At 44.5% G+C, this 24,055-nt stretch overlaps 2 protein-coding genes across 4 annotated transcripts in view; both read left to right on the top strand.

The window, feature by feature from the left end:
• Positions 1-1,979: 1,979 nt before the first annotated feature.
• On the top strand, positions 1,980-17,027 carry GPATCH3 (G-patch domain containing 3). The gene is given in 8 exon segments (XM_081920717.1): positions 1,980-2,369; positions 9,698-10,125; positions 11,248-11,428; positions 12,541-12,600; positions 14,250-14,371; positions 14,649-14,776; positions 16,733-16,764; positions 16,767-17,027. Coding segments are annotated over 8 exon segments (1,500 nt in total). The 5' UTR covers positions 1,980-1,999; the 3' UTR covers positions 16,946-17,027.
• Positions 17,028-19,048: 2,021 nt separating this feature from the next.
• The window catches only part of GPN2 (GPN-loop GTPase 2), a 56,554-nt gene continuing 51,547 nt past the window's right edge, over positions 19,049-24,055 (top strand). For 2 of the 3 annotated variants that reach the window (XM_081920847.1, XM_081920845.1), the window contains exons 1-3: positions 19,847-19,913; positions 21,182-21,619; positions 23,287-23,443. In XM_081920847.1, the coding sequence (XP_081776973.1) occupies positions 21,203-21,619; positions 23,287-23,443 (574 nt within the window). In that variant the 5' untranslated portion in view covers positions 19,847-19,913; positions 21,182-21,202. Of the gene's footprint in view, positions 19,196-19,846; positions 19,914-21,181; positions 21,620-23,286; positions 23,444-24,055 lie in introns of those variants that run through there. The other variant, XM_081920846.1, reaches the window with a different exon arrangement.

Raw genomic sequence — 24,055 nt, 5'->3', positions numbered from 1 at the left:
CACAGATACACCTAAGCAGTTTGTGTGACATCATTCATGACGGCATCTATTTCACAATGGTCGTGTATCTTATGTTGCACCAACAGGGTGGGGATTCTGTCGTATCCTATAGTCCAGGAATGAGAAACCGTTTCCATCCCAAAGGCTTCATTCCCTTTTGGGCAACCTTTGAACTACATGCCAGTGATGGGTGGGGCCAGAGGCAAAAGTGGACAGAGCAACTAACTTTACCATTGTCTAGCAAGCTAGTTTCCATGCACACACATCCCACTCAATCCTCTGTGCAGACAAGCAAAAGCTATTTTCAGAATTCAAAGACACATTCAAAGACAGTATCTTAGTTACAGGATGATGCTGTTAATCAAATTTAGTTGCTCCCATTAGCCAATGGAGACATTCTGAATAGCCAGAGCTCCGCTTCTAAGGTAAATTGATGCCCCAATATTCAACAATCTAGCCTGCACATTGCAATAATTTAATTGTTGTTGTTGCCATCTTCAAGTTCACACCAGTCCAAAGCAACTTCTGAAAAGAAATTTAGAAGGAATTCTCAATTTATTAGCAGTTGTACTTTCTCTTCTGCAAGGTCCCTGGCCCATCATTTCTTGTCAAAACACAAATCTAGAACACGGGGTTGGTCAAGAGGGGATAAGCCAACTTAGGATGTTTGTATTGAGTTCCGAATTTTCAACTCATGCTCATAGTTTTGATTAGGACTAAAGAGTACTAACTACCCTATCCCCACCCTCAAGCACAGGTAGAGTAGCCTAGTTATCTCCTCCCATTCCCATATTGTGTACTTTCCAGTTGTACAAGGGGGCATCCAATTTTTTCATTATGTGTTTCCATTGCAAATGCATATGGAATGTCTCTGAAGGATACCATGTATCCATTGACTAGTAGAATGCCAGCCCTTGGTACTGAATGTAAGTTGTTGAACATAATCCATCCCGGAAGCCTGTTCGGCTTCCAAAATGTTTGACAAACGAGGTGTGGCTTCCGATTGGTTGCAGGAGCTTACTGCACTCAAGCAGAAGCTGTGTCAGACGTTCAGCTTCCAAAAAACATTTGAAAACTGGAGCATTTACTTCCAGGTTTTCAGCGTCCGGTAGCTGAAACTTTCCAAAACGGAGCCATTTGGGAGCCGAGGTCTGACTGCACAGTAGTGACCTGGAGGAACTCGATTTCAAGTTTGTAAGTGTAAAAATATGTATTTTTTAAGTGTTTGGCATATAAGCTACGCTTATTTAGCAGGCTGTACTTCCCTGCAAGCCAATAGATCTGGTAAGATGGCATGCTTTTCTTGCTTCTCCACTAACACTATGAAAAAGAAAGTGTACCTAGTTCTAATTTATAAGCATATACCAGGGAATAACTGGGTAGTTTCTTCCCCACTCCCTACAAAATTAAATCTGTACCCAGGAATATGATCAGTAGAAGTTTTATATTTTTAAAAAGAACTATGAGATGCTCCCCCGCCAGCGTAGCAGGACTCCTGTGCCTATTTATAGGCAGGAATTCAACAGCTGCACCATTTCCCATGCTGAGGGTGAAGGGAAGCTGCACCTGTCCAATTTCAGCCTGTCCCGCAGCTGCTAAAAGTACAAAAAAAATTGTGCGTAGCAGCCACCATTTAGAGCTCCAATATGAAAGTTTAAAAGGTGGACGCCAGACGCAAAGAGGGTCCAGCAGCTGTCACACTTCAGCCTCAAGATCATGTGGTTAACTGCAGAAGGCCCACAGAGACGATGAAAAGAGCAAGCTCGAGGTCCCTCCGTCCTGACCACCAGAAGGATCATAGAGACTAGACCATACAACCCAAATCCCTCAGAGTGGGTCGCTCTATCCATTGGCACGTCTATGTCTGGCACGTGACTCTAACAGTGCCTAGCCTTTTTCATCTCTGTGGTTTATGATTGGCATCGTCGGGAGAGGAGCCTGGCGTGACGCCATTACCTTGCGCCGCTGACACGGTCATATGCTGTCTCCGTCTCACGTGATGCGCTTCCGGTGTTGCAAGATGGCGGTGCCCACCACTGACCCTCCTTCCCTCCAGCCCGGCGGCCGATATTGCCTTATCAGTTGCGTTCCGGCCCAGCTTCGCTCCACCGATCTCCGTTTCTACTTCAGCCAGTTCATCGAGGCCGGTGGCTTCCTCTGCTTCCATTACCGCCATCGCCCTGAACGTATAGAGGGTCCGAGCGCTCCTTCCCGGGCAGGCCCGACCTGCTGCTGCCTGGTGGCGGTGAAGCCCGGCTGGTCCCGCCGCTTGGTCCGTATGTACTCGGGAAAGCGCTGGATCGACGCGCAGGGAGAGACGTTGCCTGGCCGGTGCCTTATACGAAGGGTTCGAGTTTCCTTTGACAAAGGTACTGAAAGGCAAGAAGGAGAGGTGCTGGGAGTGGTCACTGTATTTACCTTTGATATATTCGAGCTTTGAATTATGGATGGCACTTAATGCATTTTAAAGCATTTTGGGTCCATTGATTTCATTTTCTCCCCTATGTACAAGTCAATGAGATGGTGTCTTTATGTATCTAATGAATTTGGCTTTAGCCTATTACAGTTTATGGCCACGTTAGAACTGTTAGTCTTGTAAATAGCATAAGACTTTTCATGTGTGTTTGCTGTAGTGTAGCACCCTGCTTGTGGTTAACGCTTAGCTGGAATGAAATATTCAACGCAGCAACAGAGAAATTAAAATAATAATTTATTTGTCAGACAAATAAATGAGAGGCTCAGTGGTATATGGTTACCAAGCTCTGGCCTGCCTCCTGCCATTATGGCCAGCACTTATATTCCCTTAATCCAGCCCCCTTTGCTCCTCCTGGGGCTGCCTCTGTTCAATCAGCCTGGTTGGATTTCCTATTGGCTGATTGCTATAACTAATCACAAAAAGATACACCCATATCCTCCTATCCTTATAAGGGAGACAAAGAGCTATATATTTGACATATAAGTAATAATATATCTTACATGGAATCTTAATTACCAGCTCACCTCTTGCCCTATTGCCTTCTAAAACAAATGTTTAATCTTACATTTTTATGTTCAACAGATGTCAAGGATCTTGAGTTCACATCAACATTGAAAGATCTCCTTCATTTGAGGGTCTTTTAAACAAATGCCTGACAACTATATATCAGAAGTGTTCGATGGCGTCTCCTGTCTGGCAAGGGGGGGCTAGGCTCATTTGCCCCTCTGGTCTCCTATTGCAATATGACTCTATGAATCTAGCATTTCTTAAATCCTTTGCATAATTACATTTAAGCCAATATATTTAAGCTAATATATTTCATACATTATCATATATAGCTTTTTAGAAGGATAAATCTCCTCAAAGTAAAAGGAAGGAACAGTTTACAGCCTCAAAATAAAAAGTGAAGAAAAAGTCTCTTCCCCTGTTTACACTCCCCCCCTTCTCCAGCCAGTTGTTTTTCAAAACCATTTGCTCTTGGCCTTTCAACCTTAGGAAGAAGATATGGCTCATTTTACTGGGAGGCACATTGGTATTATTTTACTATTTACCCATTCTTAATAGTGTTTTTTCAGCCTTGGGGCAGCATATGTAATTTCCCATCAATGGGGCCCTCTTGTCTTAGGAGAAAACCTCTTGCCAAGGTTTTTTTCTGCCTGGCATGAAACCTTTGAAAATCTAAGCCCATTTAATTTAGGAACCTGATCAAGATATAAGCCAATATAAGTCTTGATTAAAAATGCAGTCTATATTCAGATGCCACATTCCCCCCTTTCAAGCTCAAGGACCTTGCTTACCAAGCGTCCTTGATAGCTTGATCATCATATTCCTGAGGTAAAGCTCTGTATAGGGCCATGATATGAGGTAGAGTTTCATTCGAAATCATCTTGCTAATTGTACTTCTAAAACATGAGATGATACATGGCACCATACATAAAACCATTATTACTACCGTCAAGAAAAACAAGCAAGACAATAATATCCCTTTGAGTCCCGCAACATTAGGTAACCAATTGGTGAGCCATCCCATATCCCATCCTTCCCATGTTTATACTTGGACATGTGCTATATTCTCCATCTTTGTAGCCAACACACGGATTGCCTCACCATTATCAGAAATGTTAAAGCAACAGGCATTCCCTGTCAAGTTCAAGACTCCACATAGGCCTCCCTGCCTGGCAAGTACATAATCCATTCCCATTTTCAGCTGCATAATGGCGGCTCTACTTTCATCCAACTGTTGTGCAATAAGTCTCAAACTCTGGGCCGTTGCATTGGTTACAAGTTCCACTACTGCTTGCAATCGAATTATTCTGTTTAGTTTATAAATAGGATCCCGTGCCCCTTGTATGAGCTCACCAGGATTCCAGGAGGCAGGATCATAATAGGCTATAATGCGCTCTGGCGGCCAATCATCAGTACCGCTCCAACTTTGGGTACTTCCTCCTGCTATACGAGAAATATCAGCATTCCTTCGTGTTCGCTTAGCTGAACTAGTGGGCATAATCCACATTGGTGGTAATACCCATCCCAGGAAACAAGTCCCACTCCATTTGGAAGGGAGTTTCTTGTATGCCCATTCTCCACATATCCACCACAACCATCGGGTCTGAGGTTTTTGGTACTTGGAGTACAGAAGGCGAAAATATCAAAAGAGGTAGAGAGTTCACAGTGCAGTATGTTAGATTGCCTTTTTCTGTCACAGTTATGTTCCACACCACTTTCCATGCATAAATAAAAGGAGGTGCACAGGGCAAGGTATTCCGAGTTCGATACGTAGTACCGTTTGCCCAGGTTTGACTATTCTTAATATAATCCCAAGTATAGTGGCAATGAGAAGAGCCTATCATGGTAGGGTCAGCTGCATCTGATGATTTATGCACACAGATTTCCCCTTGCACAGGTATAACTCGTATTGGTTTAGTTGAGTTCCAACCGGGGAAATTCTGTACTTCTGTTTGGTGTGGCATTTCGCTTACCATACCAATGGCACTTAATGGTATTGGTAATAAGGGCATACCTCCCTCTGAATCATCTGGCCCAAGAGAGCAAACAAGGCAATTAGTCCTATTTGCAACATTGGCTATCATCTCAGCTAAGCCTACCCACATATTGTGGTCATGGCGGAATCCATATTTAGCAAATTTGGTCAGATTCATGGACCCTTCCCCTTCCCAAGGGATCAGGATTAATAATAAAATCATGTTGATGTCTAGCATATGCATTCCTTCCACAAAAGATTACCTTATTGTGATAGCAAATAATTATTAGTCCCAATATAATTCCCCCAGTGACAGAAATGGGGAACCACCAAGACCAAAACATATATCCCAAGGATCCCCAATGTGTAATATCACTTATAATTGTTCCACAAGGGGGCAGTCAATCAATTGTATAAGAGAATCTTCCCGTTCACAATTGCTGGTTTAGACGCTCCTCAAGCTTCAGGCGTGCGCAGGTCAGCCAGCTTCCAGGTTGTGGCTGCAGCAGGCCGGTCGTCAAATGTTGCCCGTGACCTAACCCGCTCCCGGTAGGGCTAGATACAGGGGTTTTTGGAGAGAGTCAGTTTTAAAGGATTAGAGGGGTCACCTTTGCATGTCCAACTGCCTTCAGACTTCTTTAAACGAGAGTGATGAATCCAGGGGGTCACCTCAGCTACCTTCACCGCTGTTAGAATAGAGAGCAGGACGGTGTAAGGTCCACGCCACTTAGGTGCAAGTGGATCACGTTTCCACTCTTTCACCCATATGCTATGCCAGTCTGGAGCTGATGAATCGGCTTGGCAATGCTGCACGGCGTGTGCTTGAGGGCCCACCTGTTAAGATAAAAAAACAAACAAACACGGGAGAGAGACAAAAACACGGGAGAGATTGCACTTGTCCCTGTGTCACATGGTCTCCTATTTGTTTGAGGTCAGTTGGAATATCCTGAACAAAGGAGGGCGGCCTCCCATACAGGAGCTCAAAAGGTGACAACTTAAGTCTTTTTGTGGGTGCGCACCGAACACGAAACAGTGTTATGGGTCAGCAAGCACATGGGGATATTAAAGCAGCCTGTGCTTTTCCTTTGCAGGCTTGGCACAGCCCGGCCTGGTCCCTGGGGTGCAGGGCCGTAAGAGATGGAGGCAGGCTGGGCCCTCTCCCTCCTGGGTGAAGCACCTGCCGGAAGCCTCGTGGCAATCATCCCCCCCCCCGGGGGCACACGCAACAGACACTGGGGCCAACGGAGCGTGGTGGGTTAGGGTGGCAAATGCCTCTCTGAGCTCCGCAGAAAAGCTGAACTTGCACCAGAGCCGCCTCTGACCCACATAATGGGCTATTGCCAGCTTGTATTTTAGGGAGCTGGTTTCTTGTTTTCAGCCTTGCAGCAGCAGTACCCGACTGCACACACTTAATGTGATCTCACAACAATCCTAGGAGGTAGGCCATGGTTATTCCCATTGTAGAAGAGAGGAGAAACGGAGTGATATAATGCCAGCAGTAGTATAAATATGTCCCCATACATGCACCATACAAATAAAGAGTGGACACATAGTCCTACAGATACAACCGACCCTTTGAGGGTGACCAAACTGTTGATGCGGCCCCCCGATGAATTTGAGTTTGACACCCCTGCTTTAGACATATTAGTGGGCTTCTGGCATGCCCTGCAGATGCCTTGCACAAGTGTCTGGCGGTAGGTAGTAAGCCTGGCCAGGTGAATTGCATTGTTTGGATCCCAATTAGGATCTTCCAAGGGAAAGTTGTCCTGGAGATGATGGTCAATATTATAAATATTTCCCACTCTGGCCTGCTCACGCAAATATATCTGTGCCTTTTCAATTATGTCTCTCCTTTCCTCAGTGGTGAAAAGAGTATTCAGGAGCTGGCGACAATCTGTCCAAATAGGACTATTACTATTGAGGTCACCAAGTCCATCATAGCCTGAGGTTTTTCTGCGAAAGATGGGGTGTTTTCCAATTCATCAGATCTGTAGTTGTGAATGGAATACATTGCAGGGTCGAAGTTCGAGGTGGCCGTGGTCCAGGTTGCCCATTAACCAGCACAGGCTCCTCAAGTGCATCAAATACTCTTCTAAGAGGGGCTACTACGTGACCTTTTTCTTCACTTTGCTCTAGGGGCCTCAAATCATAGGGGATGGTATTTGTCCCAAGGCGTTCTTTTAGCAGCTTTATACGCCTGGCTGTATTGCTTGCTGACCGATTAAGGTCTCCCTGTAACTTCTGTAATAATTCTCTAGGACTTGGATGTACAGGGGTTTGGGGTAGGCAATCAGTTGTTCCACTAAAAGAGACTGTAGATGGAGTTCTACTGGGACTCACAGGTGGAATAACCACTTCTGCTTGGGCTTCATTATAGGACTCCAATGCCTCCTGAAGATATTTATCATAATCTATCAAGGAATCAAGCTCTGTGACTCCACTCCCATTATTCATTCCAGTTTCTTGCCTTGGGGTTACAACTGGTGGAGTGTTTGGATTAGACTCCCTTCGTTGTGGAGCATAGGGTGGAGGTGGAAGCACCTCTTCCTCTGGTCCCTCAAAAATGGGTTTAAGTTTATTTGGCAAGATTCCTTTCCTAGCTTCGGCTTTTACAGCCAATAATTTGCATCGTTGGACTTTGCATTCCCTTATCCATGGAGGATTTTTTTTTTTTTTTTAATGTGCTCAGCCAGGAATCTATATATGAAAATTGTTCTGGGCACCCTCCAGTTTCTTTGGTGATGTTAGACCAAAGTTTGCTTACTAAATTTATATCAAAGGTTCCCTGGGATGGCCATCCAGTACTTTGTTTTGGCTACCCTAATTCACATAACGTTCTCAAGCGCTCTGGCGTCATTTTGACTCCATATGCCCCTGAGAAGGCTTTCTTAAAATTATTTAACATACATTCAAGAGGTGTATTTCCCCCTTTGAACCCCCAACTCCCATTGTATGGCCCTGTGAAGTATCCACTCAGTCACTCACACACACGCCTTACTGGGAAACGAAGTAGTACTCACTCCACACTTAGGTCAGCTACACATTGTACTTTCTCACACATGCAATGCACTAGATACTTCAACCACACTCTACCTCCCAATCTTCCCTTTGCCCTACACCAGATCACCATCTGATGTACCCAGCCACCTAGCGTACTCAGTTCCCCTTTACTGAGACGCAGAAGTTTGATCAGGACTTCTCTTCCTCCCAATTAATTGGAGGGCCAAAACCCCTTAGTGCACTTACCCTTAGCTGGTTGCCTGTTTATTTCTCTGGTCCCCCCCGGTCCGTCGCCGTCAGTGGGCAGGGTATCAGACAGACGAGACTTCTGCGTTCCCCCTGGAAAAATTTACCAGTGCGCGCTGGGAAGCAGTTTAGAGATCCTCTCTCTTGTACCCTGTCCAATAGGGCGAAGGGGCTGCGTTCCAGCAGACCACTTATCCGAGTCGCAGGCACCATAAAATGTAGCACCCTGCTTGTGGTTAACGCTTAGCTGGAATGAAATATTCAACGCAGCAACAGAGAAATTAAAATAATAATTTATTTGTCAGACAAATAAATGAGAGGCTCAGTGGTATATGGTTACCAAGCTCTGGCCTGCCTCCTGCCATTATGGCCAGCACTTATATTCCCTTAATCCAGCCCCCTTTGCTCCTCCTGGGGCTGCCTCTGTTCAATCAGCCTGGTTGGATTTCCTATTGGCTGATTGCTATAACTAATCACAAAAAGATACACCCATATCCTCCTATCCTTATAAGGGAGACAAAGAGCTATATATTTGACATATAAGTAATAATATATCTTACATGGAATCTTAATTACCAGCTCACCTCTTGCCCTATTGCCTTCTAAAACAAATGTTTAATCTTACATTTTTATGTTCAACAGATGTCAAGGATCTTGAGTTCACATCAACATTGAAAGATCTCCTTCATTTGAGGGTCTTTTAAACAAATGCCTGACAACTATATATCAGAAGTGTTCGATGGCGTCTCCTGTCTGGCAAGGGGGGGCTAGGCTCATTTGCCCCTCTGGTCTCCTATTGCAATATGACTCTATGAATCTAGCATTTCTTAAATCCTTTGCATAATTACATTTAAGCCAATATATTTAAGCTAATATATTTCATACATTATCATATATAGCTTTTTAGAAGGATAAATCTCCTCAAAGTAAAAGGAAGGAACAGTTTACAGCCTCAAAATAAAAAGTGAAGAAAAAGTCTCTTCCCCTGTTTACACTCCCCCCCTTCTCCAGCCAGTTGTTTTTCAAAACCATTTGCTCTTGGCCTTTCAACCTTAGGAAGAAGATATGGCTCATTTTACTGGGAGGCACATTGGTATTATTTTACTATTTACCCATTCTTAATAGTGTTTTTTCAGCCTTGGGGCAGCATATGTAATTTCCCATCAATGGGGCCCTCTTGTCTTAGGAGAAAACCTCTTGCCAAGGTTTTTTTCTGCCTGGCATGAAACCTTTGAAAATCTAAGCCCATTTAATTTAGGAACCTGATCAAGATATAAGCCAATATAAGTCTTGATTAAAAATGCAGTCTATATTCAGATGCCACAGTAGTAGATGGACTCTGCTGTCATTCTGGGAAACACTTTGTTCCTTTTGGCTGGGGAGAGTAGAATGAGACTGAAGCAAAGATATGTAAGTGGTATACTGATGTAATACAAGTTGGTGGGTTACTGCTAAGTGATTTTTCTTGCCCCTTGTGTTTATAATTTTTACAGATGCTGAAACACTCTCTTATAAGACTAAAAAGGAGCTCCGCACATCCTCAAATGAAACTTTCACTGAGGATGATTTAAAACGGCTTCCTGAACTAAACCCACCATCTTTCATGCCCTGTGGGAATGTGGGAACTCCTTTGAGTGTCTTTTTAGATCTCATTAAAGCCTGCAGGATGCCTTCTCGTGCCATCAAGAAGCTGCGGTTGCAGTTTCCCAGAACTGGCTCTTCTCGCAGGTATGGAAATGTACCATTTTCATATGAAGAAACTGAGACTATTGTAGGAGAGGAACGAGTTTACACAGCTTCAGGAGAGGAGATAACAGAAGGGGGAGACCTATCAAGAGTGAGCACAGCCAATCAAGGCAATGGCATGGCAGAGAGATACTTGAATGATCCAGAGAGTGAAGCAGAAGCTGAGTTGGATGATGTAAGTAGTTTTTTTCCTAATTACACAATGTCATGTTATGTGCTTGTAGCTATTTTAGAGAAGTAATTATATTATTTTGTAAGGAAGAAGGAAATGTGCTAATACTTATTCATCCTTACAAGTTGGGAAATATGTTATTTTATGAATCTGAAAACTAATGTGACCCACACAAATGAGCCTATGGACTGCGTTTTGAATCAAGGTTTCCCATTCTTCAGGGTAGCAGCTGCCCATAATGATAATGTTAGGTAGAAAAGTTTTGCTGGAATTCTTGTACTCTAGCTGAAAAAAATATTTTACTCATTAAAACCTCAGAATTGATGATCTTCTGGGAGAATCAATTCTGACATTTTGTAATGTCCCCCTTATTCATTCTGCCAAGCTTGCTTTTATTCTAACTGTATAGCTCCATTAGCCCATCACACTGCAAGCTAGGTGCTTAACTGGAAAATACTTTGTAACCAAACTGAGGCTATGGCAAGGGGGTGGGGGTTGACTGGTTTAATATGAATACTAGTTCACAGCCAAGGGTGACTGCTTTGCACTAAAGGAACCTGTGGTCTCTTAAGATGCAAATTGTATATACACATGCATGGTAGAGAATAGGGTGACGGGAGGAAACTATGGTAAAATAATGCAAGTAAGATACTAACGATAGAGCTGAGAAGACCATCTCCCGTAACCTGATTCTGCCAACTCTCCTACATAGATAAGATCCTGTTACTACCCAGCCTGGTTCCCATCCCTTAAAAACTTTTTACTGCCTGTTAAAGATCTCTCCACATTTTGAATCCATTGGCCTTTGTGCATAATGATAACTTTATGGCGTTCATTAAGCCATAAAAAATGTTTAAAAACAGTGTCCACCACAATGAAGGGTCCTGGCAGAACTATAGTGAGTCCATAATCATACATACAATAAGCTTCTAAAAACCAGTCTATTATGTTTCTGTTCTCCTAATTTCTCCGTCTCCTGAAGTTCAAGATGAGTTCTGTCTGAGCAGGCCCTTAGCAGTGAGCTTATTACAACTAGGCCCAGTGAAACTGAGGAAGTGGGCAAAGAGGGGAAACTGGCCTAAACCTTTCCTGTATTTGTCCCCACCCCACCCCCTTCTACTACAGGATGACGATGACAGATGCGAAGAGTGGGAGCGGCACGAGGCTTTGCATGAGGATGTCACCAGCCAGGAGCGCACAAAGGAACGTTTGTTTGAGGAGGAGATTGAACTGAAGTGGGAGAAGGGGGGCTCTGGGTTGGTCTTCTACACAGATGCGCAGTACTGGCAAGAAGAAGAAGAAGGAGGTAACCCTGAACAACACATCCTGGATTTGATTCTACTTTGTTGCTGAGAGCTGGGATAGAGTGTGCATCAGCGTAGTCTTTGTGAACTCATGGCCCATCTCCAGATAGACAGTTTGCAAAATCCCTCATTAATAAGACATGAAAATGTCTCGGGACTGGTCTGAGACACTTTTATGCAAAAATATCAAGAATGTAGCCATACTGTTTCCTGGCATACTTCTTGTCTTGCTCTCTACTGGAGTCTGTCACTTCTTCCCCTGATATCTCTTGCTGTTCTGTTGTTTATCCTCCAATGGTCCAAGTCCACTGATATCTTTCCCTGCCCCCTTTCATTGACCACTGTGTGTTTTTTACTTCCTGGTGCACAAGGCCTCCGCTCTTCATTTATTCCCCATGACCTAAACATGGAGCATGAAAACCCAGATGGCACTGGCAAGAATAAGGTTCTTTTCGCTGCTGCTGCTGCCAGTGGCGTAGCGTGGGGGGTGCAGGGGGGGCCGGCCGCACCGGGCGCAACATCTGGGGGTTAGGGTTAGGGGACGCAAATCCACGGGTTAGGGGGTGCAATTTACTTGCCTTGCCCCGGGTGCTGACAACCCACGCTACGCCACTGGCTGCTGCTGCTACAGCTGCTACAGCTACAGCAGGCCCTACAAAGAATTATCCAGGGCAGTTGTATCCTGGGCAGTTCTATCCAGGGCAGTTCACCATGTTTGCTAAATTGGTGAAGTGGTCAAGAGGACCTAATAGATTAGGTCATGGTGATTATAAGGGGAATCTTCAAAGCTACATTGGGGGTTAATAGTTATGTCTGCAGTAAGCTCTCTGAAGAGAGGGCTTTCTCCCCATCTCTAAATATTTCAGCCTTAGTGAGAGCTGCTTTGTCCTGGAATAAATCCCTGTACAAAAGGGGAGGAATGGGGCTGAGATTTTTAGGATGCTGAACTCTAGATCTATGTTCAGCATGTCCTGCATAAAATTAATCCTGCAGTCTTTGGATGTGGAAGAGGAGCATGATCGTAATGTGGGAAAGGGGAGGATGATCTTAATGTAACACTCATCTGCAATGAGCCAATACCTCCTGCTTGATGTATTAACTTTTCTTTTGGCAGATTTTGATGAGCAGACAGCGGACGACTGGGATGTAGACATGAGCATCTACTATGATAAAGGTACTTGAGCTAAGGGCTGTTGATCTGTGATGCAAGGAATGGACAGAACCTAAACTAGTGCCTCATGCTGTACTTGAGGCTGCTGTTAATGCATTTTGGAAGCTTTAGCTTCTGCAACTACTTGGCTACATGGGGCGTCACAAACATATTGCACTAGGGCTCCAGCATTTCCACTGGCACCCTTCAGTCTTCCAGACACAATTCAAGGTGCTGGGGCTTGTGTGTGTTTGTGTTAGTCATCCTGCTGTGCTGTGATCAGATTTCAAATAACATGCTCTAGTGTCAGTTGTAATATGACAAATCTTCATAGCTGCTATCCTGCCCCAGTATGTGGGCTTAATAGCCTTCCCCAGTCTGGTGCCTTCCAGAGGCTGGACTGCAGCTCCCATCAGCCCTAATCAGTGTGGCAACAGGTTATGGGTGTTGGATATTGTAGTGCAGCAGCATCTGAAGGGTGGCAGGTTGCCTTGCAACATCCTACATACTCCTCTACCCTGGTTGGCACCTTCCTACTCCAACCTCTGAACATGAACCAGTCCAGTTCCTTTCTTCACTACCACCCCTTCCAAGCCCTGTTTAGAATTGCCTACCTCATAATTTTGGTTTTTAAAAATGAATGACAACAAATTCACCCCAAAATGGATTCCCACTTCCTCCCAAGCGAGTGAAACTGTTCCAGATTAGTAAAATTGGCAAAGCTTTTACTTGAGCCCAGCATAACAGGTATTAGTCTATTATTTCTCTCATTGTGATTGCTAAGGCTAAAGATGACTGAGAGGGGAAGTACCTTCTTTATGCTATCAATGCCTCTTGTTGTTTAAAAGGTTTATATGCTACTTTTCGGGGTCGCGGGTGGCGCTGTGGGTAAAAGCCTCAGCGCCTAGGGCTTGCCGATCAAAAGGTCGGCGGTTCGAATCCCCGCGGCGGGGTGCGCTCCCGTTGCTCGGTCCCAGCACCTGCCAACCTAGCAGTTCGAAAGCACTCTCGGGTGCAAGTAGATAAATAGGGACCGCTTACCAGCGGGAAGGTAAACAGCGTTTCCGTGTGCAGCTCTGGCTCGCCAGAGCAGCGATGTCACGCTGGCCACGTGACCCGGAAGTGTCTTCGGACAGCGCTGGCCCCTGGCCTCTTGAGTGAGATGGGCGCACAACCCCGGAGTCTGGCAAGACTGGCCCGTACGGGCAGGGGTACCTTTACCTTTACCTTATGCTACTTTTCCAGGCAACTAACATAAGATCAGCAGCGCTTAGTATAACAGAAACAGTTCAATCAATCAGTAAATATTTATTTCGAACACCGACCAGACAGTAACAGAAACTGTTAAAAAATGCAGTGGCTGTATTAAGGTGGCAAAGCTGCAATGAAGAATTCGTGGTGGTTGTTCTTATAGTCTCTCTCTTAAAAAAGAGACTCTAGACCTATGAACATCTGAAGCTGTTTTACACTCAGGCTCTTTGTCCACCTAAGCCCAGTACTATCTGCTTGACAGGAAGTGGCTCTGCGAGGTCTCTGTTAGAGTCCTTTCCCAGACCTTTTGCCTGCTCTCTTTTTAACCAGAGATGAACCTGGGCCTTCTGCATACACTTGCTCTCCACTAAGCTCAGGTCTTCATGGGGAGACAATGATAACAGGGTTTCCATTCATTCCAGATGGTGGTGACAAGGATGCCCGGGATTTGGTCCAGATGCGGTTTGAGCAGAGACTCCGGGATGGTTTGGAAGATGGGTCTGTTCTGAGCCAACAAATTGGAAACTTTGAAAAATACACCAAGGTAAGAATAAAAAAAGGGAAGAGCATAGAAACATCTGAACTTATTTTGATTTGAAAAATCCCTATTGTAAGAGCCTGGGGATCTGAACTGCATTAGTACTTTTAATACAAAGGGTAGGGGGTTGTTGTGCTGTATTGGGTCTGCTGATAATGGCCTTTTTGGGGCGAGTGCCAATCATTCTCAATCTGGTTCTGATGCTAAGTGTCCTCAGCAATTGCTCTCTTTGTTCTGGAATTGATAGAAGAATCTCTAAAGTAACATATTTTTTCCTCCCCAGGGTATCGGCAGGAAAGTGATGGAGAGGCAAGGCTGGACTGAGGGTCTTGGGCTGGGAAGCAGCAACTCAGGGATGACTGAAGCACTAGACAATGAAGGCCAGAATCCCAAATGCAAGAGGGGCTTGGGGTAAGTGAAGAGTGTCCTTTAAAAATACACGCAGTTGAGACATTCAGCCTCTCCACCTATATAAAATAAATAAAGATACAGTCATACTCAAGCTGAATGCGCTTCGGGTTGAACGCATTCGAGTTGCACTCTGTGGCAACCCGGAAGTAACGGAGCACATTACTTCTGGGTTTCGCTGCTCACGCATGCGCAGACACTCAAAATGATGTCACGCACATGTGCGGAAGCGGCGAAACGCGGCCCGCGCACGCACAAAGGCGCCGTCGTGTCTTGTGTTCTGTTCGGGATGCGAACGGGGCTCCGGAACGGATCCCGTTTGCATCCCGAGGTACCACTGTAATAATATTTATTTATTGTTACATTTATATTCCACCTTTTGTTCACGGAGCTCTAGGTGGCATGCATGTGTCTTCCCCTCCCCTTTTTATCCTCACAGCAACCTTGTGAGATAGGTTAGGCTAAGAGACACTTGTTGTCGGGGATTTGCACCTGGTTGTTTCCAGTCTTGGTCAAAACTAACCACTACAGTAGTACACTGGCTAAGGGAGAGTGACTAGAAATGATGGTAAGAACAGGCAGCCACCTAGGACCCAGGAACTCTGCACTTTTCTCACCCCTTTCCTCTCCTCAACACAAAACACTGGATTTTTGGGCAAATGTTGCCTCCATGTTTTCCAGTCTGTTTTCACAGCGCTCCCATGAGCCAAACACTTAGATCATAACTCAAGTGAGGAATTCCTTGTCTGCAGCATTTCAGAACCATTGCCCCATGGACATCTTTAATGAAAGCAAGAACATTTCTTCAGGCCTGTTGTGTTTTGTTTTTTAACACACCTTTGCTAGTAAGCCTCTTGCTCATCTTGTATCTGCTCTGAGCAAAGTTTTCATCTTTTAAATTCTGATCATGGATTCCACAAACATATGGTCAAATTAAATTCCCGTTCACTCTGCTGTGTCTCTGAAGACTTTGTTTAAAGCATTTTAATCCCACGCTTCAGACAAAAAAGGCTCCCAGGGCAACTGACAAAGGTTGATAGGACAGTCCCTGCCCTCAGATGTACCCTGTAAATGACAAAGGGACTGGGGAAGCGACTCAGTGCACTCTTTTTTAGAGTTCTTGTAATGACCTGCAGCATGCGTTTCTAGGAGAGGAGAAGTCAAAAGTTACTTATCTTTCAGCAGAGCTAATGTAGAGGGCCTGCAGTTCCATAATCACCCCTCTTCTTTATTTTTATTTTTATTTTTATTTTCATTTCAATACCATATTGCTTTATATTTTTAAGAAAAGAATCTCAAAGCTGTTTAGAACCTACATTAAAACATCAAATAAAACAATCCAGAATAAAACATTAGAGAAGAAAGTAAAATATAAAGTAAACATTCAAAGCAACATAATTAACAGAAAACTAAAATATTATCTTGAAACATTTCACAGTAAAACATTACAAAGGAGGTCAGCTACAGAATGCACATTTAATGCAGCAAAGTTAACAAAAAAACTTTAAACATTTCAAAAGCAAACATTACTAAAGGAAGTCAAATATAAAACACACTTTCAAAATAGCATAATTAGCAAGCAAATAAAATATAAGTATAGAGCAAATCTGCTGCTGTTGCTTTCAATCCTTCCAGTGGTAGTTCATGGCAGGTGATGGCTGTAAAAGCTCAGGCTCGATGATCTGGTTCTGTACTAAGAGAAAGCCAAGGTAGTCTTTGGCTTCTTCAGCAGCCTCGTAGCTGGAGTCAGCCAGGGCCCCGCCCTCCCAGTCCAGGTGAGAAAAGACCTGCATGGCAAGGAGCAGGTCTTACAGCTTCACAGACAAGAATGGCTGCTATAGACGATAACTAAGGGAGGAGCCTGGTGGTCTTCCTGCAAAGCTGATGTAGAGGCTTTGCAGTCCAGTCTCTCTCCCTGTGCCTGATGGAACCTTTCTTTCTTTTATTGCTTTTCTGTAGGTACCATGGTGAGAAGCTCCAGACTTTCACCCCCCCAAGAAGCCTCGTGGGGACAACAGCATCCTCATCTCCACCATCTATGATGACCCTTATCCTGTGGATGCAGGAGAGCAGTTGCTCCGGCGCCAGCTACCAATCAGTATGAAGCATCGCCAAGATGTGGCATTTGGCCGTGCCATGCATGGTGTTCATCACAGTTCCAGTTCCTCATGAAGGGGCTGCTAGCCAGGAATGGCTTTCGGACTATGTTGCAGCAATGTTTGCTTTTGTAAATAATTTTTTTTAATTAACGAAAGTTGCCAAATAAAGGGCAAAATGTTTAGTATTTATTATTTAGTGTTTTTTTATCAATATGGGTGCATCCTGGTGCTTGTAAACTAAATTAAAGGGTTCTTGCTTGTGTTTCTTTTGGGTTGCCACAAGATCCATGCTGCGTTACATCATGCTTAGCTAATCAATGGCCTTTATCAAGAATAATGTCCTCCATGTGCCATTGCTCTAATGCAGAGAACCATTCCTAGCAAGAAATAGCAAAAGAAAGCAGTATTTGTTGCGGGGGGGGGGGAGTATATTGTTGCTGTGGAGAGAAGAGAGAAGTGGGACTCCTGGATGAATAAATACAGAAATTTCCACAACTTTATCAGTGGTGCGATTTTAACCTTGCTGGACTGGGAGTAATAAAATAAAGTGGTCTATAATATTTCTTAGAACTTCTTTCAAGGAAGCATACACAGTGTTTTGCCATTGTATTGTCTCAACAACCCCATGAGAACTTAGAATCACTCAGAAAATGAGATCCATATTTGAGGAGTAATTTGAGGCCAGGTCTCCCTGCTCCAGTTCTGTGCTGGGTAGTGTTTAGCATCCTAAAGCCACCATGGATAACTTTAATGGGTTTTTATGCTTTATCCTGCCCTTCAAGTTCCTCAAAGTGGCCTGCGTAATGTGTTCTGCTGCTCTCATTTTGTCCTTGCCAACAACCCTTGGGACTTCTATGAAGAAAGTCAAGTTCTTCCATACAGCAGGTCTCACCACTTTGGAACATGATCTATGGATCAGATGTATGTCAATTCACCTTCCATTATCAGTGCATTTCTGTGTTTTTATTGAGTTCAGCCTTGAACCAATTGCTCTGTGTTCCAGAGCTCAAGATTCTCGCCCCCACACATCCATTATGTCTATCCCACTAACATTTTGCACTTGCTCCTTGTTTGTGTGTGGAGAGGGGAACACACAGCTGGTGCTAACTAGTGAATAAAGAAAACATTTATTGGGAAATAAGCTTGCAAAGCATAAAAAAACCCCGCACTGTAGTATAACAAGACATGTAGAGCTTCAGAAAACAACAGGCAAGGCTTTTACCTTGCATGATAAAATCAGGACCAATCATTAAAGCTTGCAGACAATAATTCCAATGTTGTTGTAGAAAGCAATGTCTGTATCTTTCACCCGCAGCTTAATTTCTAAAATGAGAAGCGTTGGGTTTCAAATATATCTCAAAAGCCAGCTCATAATGGTCCTGGCAGCTATTTCTGAACGTGACTGACCAGGGTGACGGGAATACATTCTACCCATGCTTAGATGCACTTATTTGCATAGTTTCTGCACAGCTCCAAAGCAAATTTGGAGGTTAAGCCCTAGTGTGTGCTGGCACAAAGTCAACCCTGCCTAAGAGCCAAGGATGTAGCCATAAATAATGACAGAGTGCCTATTGCAGGGGTCTGCAATGATGTGCCCCAGGGCATCTATCCTCCCCAGTGGTTTTTCTTCTGGAGGTGTTGCCTTTTTTTCCATTATGTTTCACTGGCTTTGGAGAGAGTAGATATTTTGCCTGTTTAGTGTATCAGGTTCTGAGCATCACAATCCCACTCACTCCCATGTGATGTAAGTATTTGGTGGTGCCCATGAGTGTCTTACATTTCCCAAATATGCCACTGGTCTCAAAAAGGTGTCCTATTGGAATACAATTATTCCCACCGAATGGTCATGGAGAGTGGGGAGAAAGGGGGTTGAATACATTGAAGTGAGGATGACTGGTTACCCAAACAGTGTTTGGAAATGCAACATATTGCCATGGCCATTTGGTTTCATCATTTTCACATTTTCCAGTAAACAAAGGATAGCAACTCCTTCCAAACTTCACGGCTTTTACTACGCGCTCTATAATGGCTGCCATGCCCCACCTCCGTCTTCAGAGAGCACGTCAAAAGCACAAGTGATGTCAACGTCTGTCCTCCAAGTGGCGCTCGCCGCTTAGTTAATAAGGATGGAGTCCCATGTTCGAAAAAATACGCGCGGAACCTTCGTTTTCCACTCCTTTTCCCCTCCGGATTGAAATAAGAACGTACAGCGGAGCGACCAAAGTTGCCTGGGCGGCGCCAAGCCCTAAAGCGACGCTGCTTGTACCATAGAAGGAAGAAATGTAGAGAAGCTCATCCTGTTGTCCGCAGAGGAACCTTCCTGGTTTGTTTCTGGTTTTTCGGGGTGTCCATTGGGAACTGCCCGTAGAAGTAAACGGAGAATCATAGAGTAGAACTTAAGAGTTGGAAGGGATCCCGGGGGTCATCTAGTCCGACCCCTGCAATGCAGGAATCATGCCCAAAGCCTAAGCCCCAATTAATCAACCCTGGAACAAAAGGAAGCAGCAAAGAGTGGAATTGTTTCTAATCTGGGGTTTATGTTGTCTGAAAAATGCTGATTTGAAAAAGGGCCCCCTTTCTCTCTGTTACCCAAATGCAGTGCTCTCTTGTGTGCAGAAAACCTCGTGCTCTGTTGACCTCCATGGACACACATTGCAATTTTAAATGCCACAAGAAAAAGAATGCAAAAAATTAAATAAACTGAAGTGTTGGTTCATTTTCCACACCAAACAAGGCCTGAGTTTGCTGTGTGAGGTGGCACAGAGGCACACTGGTCACTCCATACAATCAGAGGTTTTCCCAATAAATTCAGTTGGCAGCTCTGACAGCCACCATGGACAGGTGGGCAGAGGAGACCTGAGTGAACCAGAAGTCAGTTAGACTGTTTTAATGAGTGGAGTGATTACGGCTATGGCTATCTGGGGGTTGTTGTTTTTTGCCGATCTTCAGACTTTGTGCATCACTCTAACCTTTTTACTATCTCTGTGACATAGAGTCAAGGTGTGTTGTTGAAAAAAGTCCGTGTTGCAGTTGCTCGGGAGGTGAGAGACGCATTTGCGCTTGCTCTGAATGCTTCTTAATTCTCCTTCTCTCCTGGCCCCCTCTGTGTCTCTGTTTATTTCTTCCCCAACTTATTTAGGGGCAGCGTAGAAGAGATTGATTGATTGATTGATTGATTGATTGATTAATGGAAAGGAGCCCTCCTATCTTAACAATGCCGTTCCTTTCCAGGCACAGCTCTGAGTTCTTGCCCCTCAACCACATGCACAACCCTGCAAGCCCATCCTAGCCATAAAATGCACGACTTCTGGGCCGAGGCAGTTTATTCAAATTGCACCTCATTTTCTCCATTTACCCACTAAGTCTCTTAGAAGTAGAGGAGCTTCACACACTCCTGCAGAAAACACCAGTATAGGGGAGTACTCTCATTCAGAATAGCACAGTACTATAATTAGGGCCAGCTTGAGATATTTTGCTGCCAGAGGCAATAGGACAAGGTGCACTCTGCCCTCTTCATGTACAGAAGTACATGAAGTACCGACTGGACTGGTAGTTGAATCTTATTTCAGTACTGGCAGGGCCAGCTCTATCGTTAGGCAAAATGAGGTGGGTGCCTCAGGCAGCAGATGCTGGAGGGGCAGCATAGGCAGTCTCTCTCTCCCTCCAGCAGCTCCTCCTCCTAAGCTCCCCTGACAATACTGCTCCATAGGAGGACTTAACTATGTACTGACCGCATGGTCTGTCCTAGTCTCACTAAACTATCCTGCTGCCTCAGGTATAGTGGAGGAATTTACTGTGTCAACAGTGTCAGAGTAAGAATCAACTGCTTTGGGGCCTGATTGGATATTTGAATTCAGATATCTGAACACCCCTGGTCTAACACTACAATCCAGGGTAGCCATTGTGGTGCCCTCCACAATGCTGTACTACAGCTCCCCCCATCCTTGACCATTGACCATACTGGCTGGGGCTAATGGGAGTAGTAGTCCAACAACATCTGGAGGTCATCACATTGACTGCCCTTGCTCTCATTACTGTATCAGTCTCTCTGTAAGTCAGTAGTTACCTGATATTACCTTAGAAATATTTTTGTTTCAGTTGTACACTTCAGTTGTTGGGGTTGTTTTTTTAGAAGTGCCCGTAATTTGTGAATGTAGCAAACATGGTGTCATGGAAGTACACTCACCAATTGGATCAGAATTGGATCAGCTTTTTCCTTGAGAATATGCTTGATAACAAACCCATGTTTGCTTCCTAAATACTGTGTGAAATGGTCCATATATTCTGACATTTTGCTGTCTTTTTTTAGAAAAAGAACAAAAGTTGCATCATGTCGTACATCCAGAAGCAGCCCACAGTAGCCTTTGGTCAGGTAGTGATTGGGCCTCCTGGCTCAGGGAAAACAACTTACTGTCTTGGCATGCAGGAATTTCTTTCTGCAATTGGGCGCAAAGTAGCTGTAGTGAACCTGGACCCAGCCAATGAAGGGATTCCTTACCAGTGCGCTGTGGATATCTCAGAACTTATCACCTTGGCCGATGTAATGGAGAACTTGAAACTGGGACCTAACGGTGGCTTGATCTATTGCATGGAGTATCTGGAGGCCAACTTGGACTGGCTGCAAGAGAAACTGGCCCAATTTAAGGGGCATTACTTCTTATTTGACTGCCCAGGACAAGTGGAGCTTTGCACCCATCATAGTTCATTGAGAAACATCTTTGCTCAGCTTGCTAAGTGGAACTTCAGGGTATGGTTGGTGTAGATGAGGGATGGTAGCCCTCCAAGCATTTGTATCTGGCCCTTGGGGCTCTCCCTGCACCGCACCCCCTCACCACCTCTTCTTCAAGCTTCTTTTACAGTTTTTGCTTGGCGGCAATGTGCACTTGAATTCTGATAATGTATTTTGCATGCCTGGAAAGGGAGAGGGTGGGTGAGAGTGTTTGAAACTAGCCTAATGCACCAAGGTAAAAGTCACACTTGCTGCTTTGTCCACTTTCAGGATGAAAAAGTTCCCCTGCCCCTGGTGCAGAAAAATAAAACAATGTTAGGTGGTAGAATTTTGCATGGAAAATGGGTACTGGGAGTGAGAGCATCCTTTGGTGCCAAACTACAAGCCAGATTTGGCTCCAATGCACATTAGCTCTATGTAGCATAGTAGCCTTTTACAACTCATTTTCATTTCCATTTGAGTGAAATGGTTCAGGCAGTTCAAACTACACAATTGCAACTCCTTTATTTCTGTGGATTGTATTGATTGGTTAAAATTGCCTGAGCTGGAAGGGGTGGTTTGACATCTGAATAGCTTGGATGCCTCCATGCACCTGTGTTTTTGACTGGCTACCATGCTGTAAAGATTCATGTGTGAATTGGGCTTTAGGATTAAGTGTCCTGTGCTCTTGTATTCCCTATTTCAGTTTTGATGGCCATTATCACTTTATGAAGATTTAAAAAAAAAATCTACCACCCACCATGTCTGGATTTAGCTTCAGCTGGCATAATTGCATCCAACCTCCTATAGTGTTCAGATTCCAGAGAAGTATCAGTACTAAAGTTGCTATATCAGATGTAAATGAAAAGGTACAGCTCTCTGATTTTAATGTAATGATGGCACTTGGCTTTAAACCTCTTAATAATCTTACACAGAGACTGTATAGGCATTGAATAGGTGGAGGCACAAGATGAAGCCTCTATGTCAGGAATGAGATAACCCATTCTAGCTGTTCTCTGAACACCACTAGGTGCAACAGACTGGTCACCTCATGGAAAACAATAATAAATATCAAATAATGATCTCTGGTTGATTAAGGTGCAGTTGCCTCTTTTTTTGCTGCTGCCTACCTCAAGACTAAAGACTATTATTGGATAACCTCCCCCCACCCCACCCTGCTGTTTGGTAAACTGGATGGAGCGTGGTTTACATGGGGAAGGGCTTTGTGTAGAGCATCAGTTTTGCATGCAAATGGTTGCAGGTTCAATCCCTGGCTTCTCCGGTAGGTTCATGTTTCTGCAAGATTCTGGAGTGGGGGTCTTCAATGCAGCTGGTTTATGGGCTTTTAGAGGGGAAAGAGGGCTATTTCTTTACTTACTCTGTAAGCAACCCAACTTCCACTACAATGGGTTTCCTAAGCCGGTACTACTGTTGCTATGTAATATTACTTATATTTATCAGTTGCATCAGACAATGAGACTTTGGAAGCTTTGGCCCTCCATATGTTGTTGGACTGCAAATCCTATCAGCCTTAGCCAGCATGGTCAATAATCAGGGATGTTGAGAGTTGTAGTTCAGCAACTTCTGGAGGACCACACGTTCCCCATCCCTGCCTTAAGTGATTACTTGTTCCATTAACTTGTCAGGATGTCCCAGACTTGACACAACACTGATTCTCATCCTTCTCTTGTTTCTTCTTTGCACAGCTGGCAGCTGTCCATTTAGTGGATTCTCATTACTGTACGGACCCCGGCAAGTTCATCTCCATTCTCTGCACTTCCCTCTCCACCATGTTGCACGTAGAGCTACCCCACATCAACATCCTCTCCAAAATGGACCTAATCGAGCAGTATGGGAAACTGGGTGAGAGCCACCAGTAGGAGGTCCTTGAATGAACGGCCATGGGGAAGACGGGTGTAACCTTTTACTAAGTTACATTGAGAAGTTGTGGAAATTGAGATGCTGTAGCCTGAGAGAGACCATAATTCAGTTAGAGCACCTGCCCTGCATGCTTGGTTACTACCTTTCCAGTGAAAAGAAACGGAGACAGCAGGTTCTGGAAAAGACAATTGCCCTCTAACCTAGAGCAAGGGAGGGGATCTTTTTTCAGCTTGAGAGGCACATACCCTTCTAAGCAAGCATCCAGGAGCCTCATACTAGTGGTGGATGGGCAAGAATCAAAAGCGAGCAGAGTGAAGAACGTCAATTCTATCTTTGCACCATAGGATTGTTTCTACACCTACTTAAATACACACCCCTATCCTCCATCCAGGCAAGCAAGAAGCATTGTCAGAGTTCAAGGGCCAATTCTAGTCAGGCAAAAACACACAAGGAGAGTGCAAAGCAAGGCCATTGAGTGATGTGGCTTTGGAGAGAATGGGGCCTGGGAGATCCCCAAGGGCTAGATAAGGAGACGTGGAGAACCTCATTTGATCCCCATACCTGACATTCCCCATGCCTGCCCTAGAGAGAAGC

This window comes from Podarcis melisellensis (genome assembly GCF_964234715.1).
Source record: "Podarcis melisellensis genome assembly, chromosome: 8".
NCBI classification, from domain to species: Eukaryota; Metazoa; Chordata; class Lepidosauria; order Squamata; family Lacertidae; genus Podarcis; species Podarcis melisellensis.
This window is presented reverse-complemented; position numbering and strand designations above follow the sequence as displayed.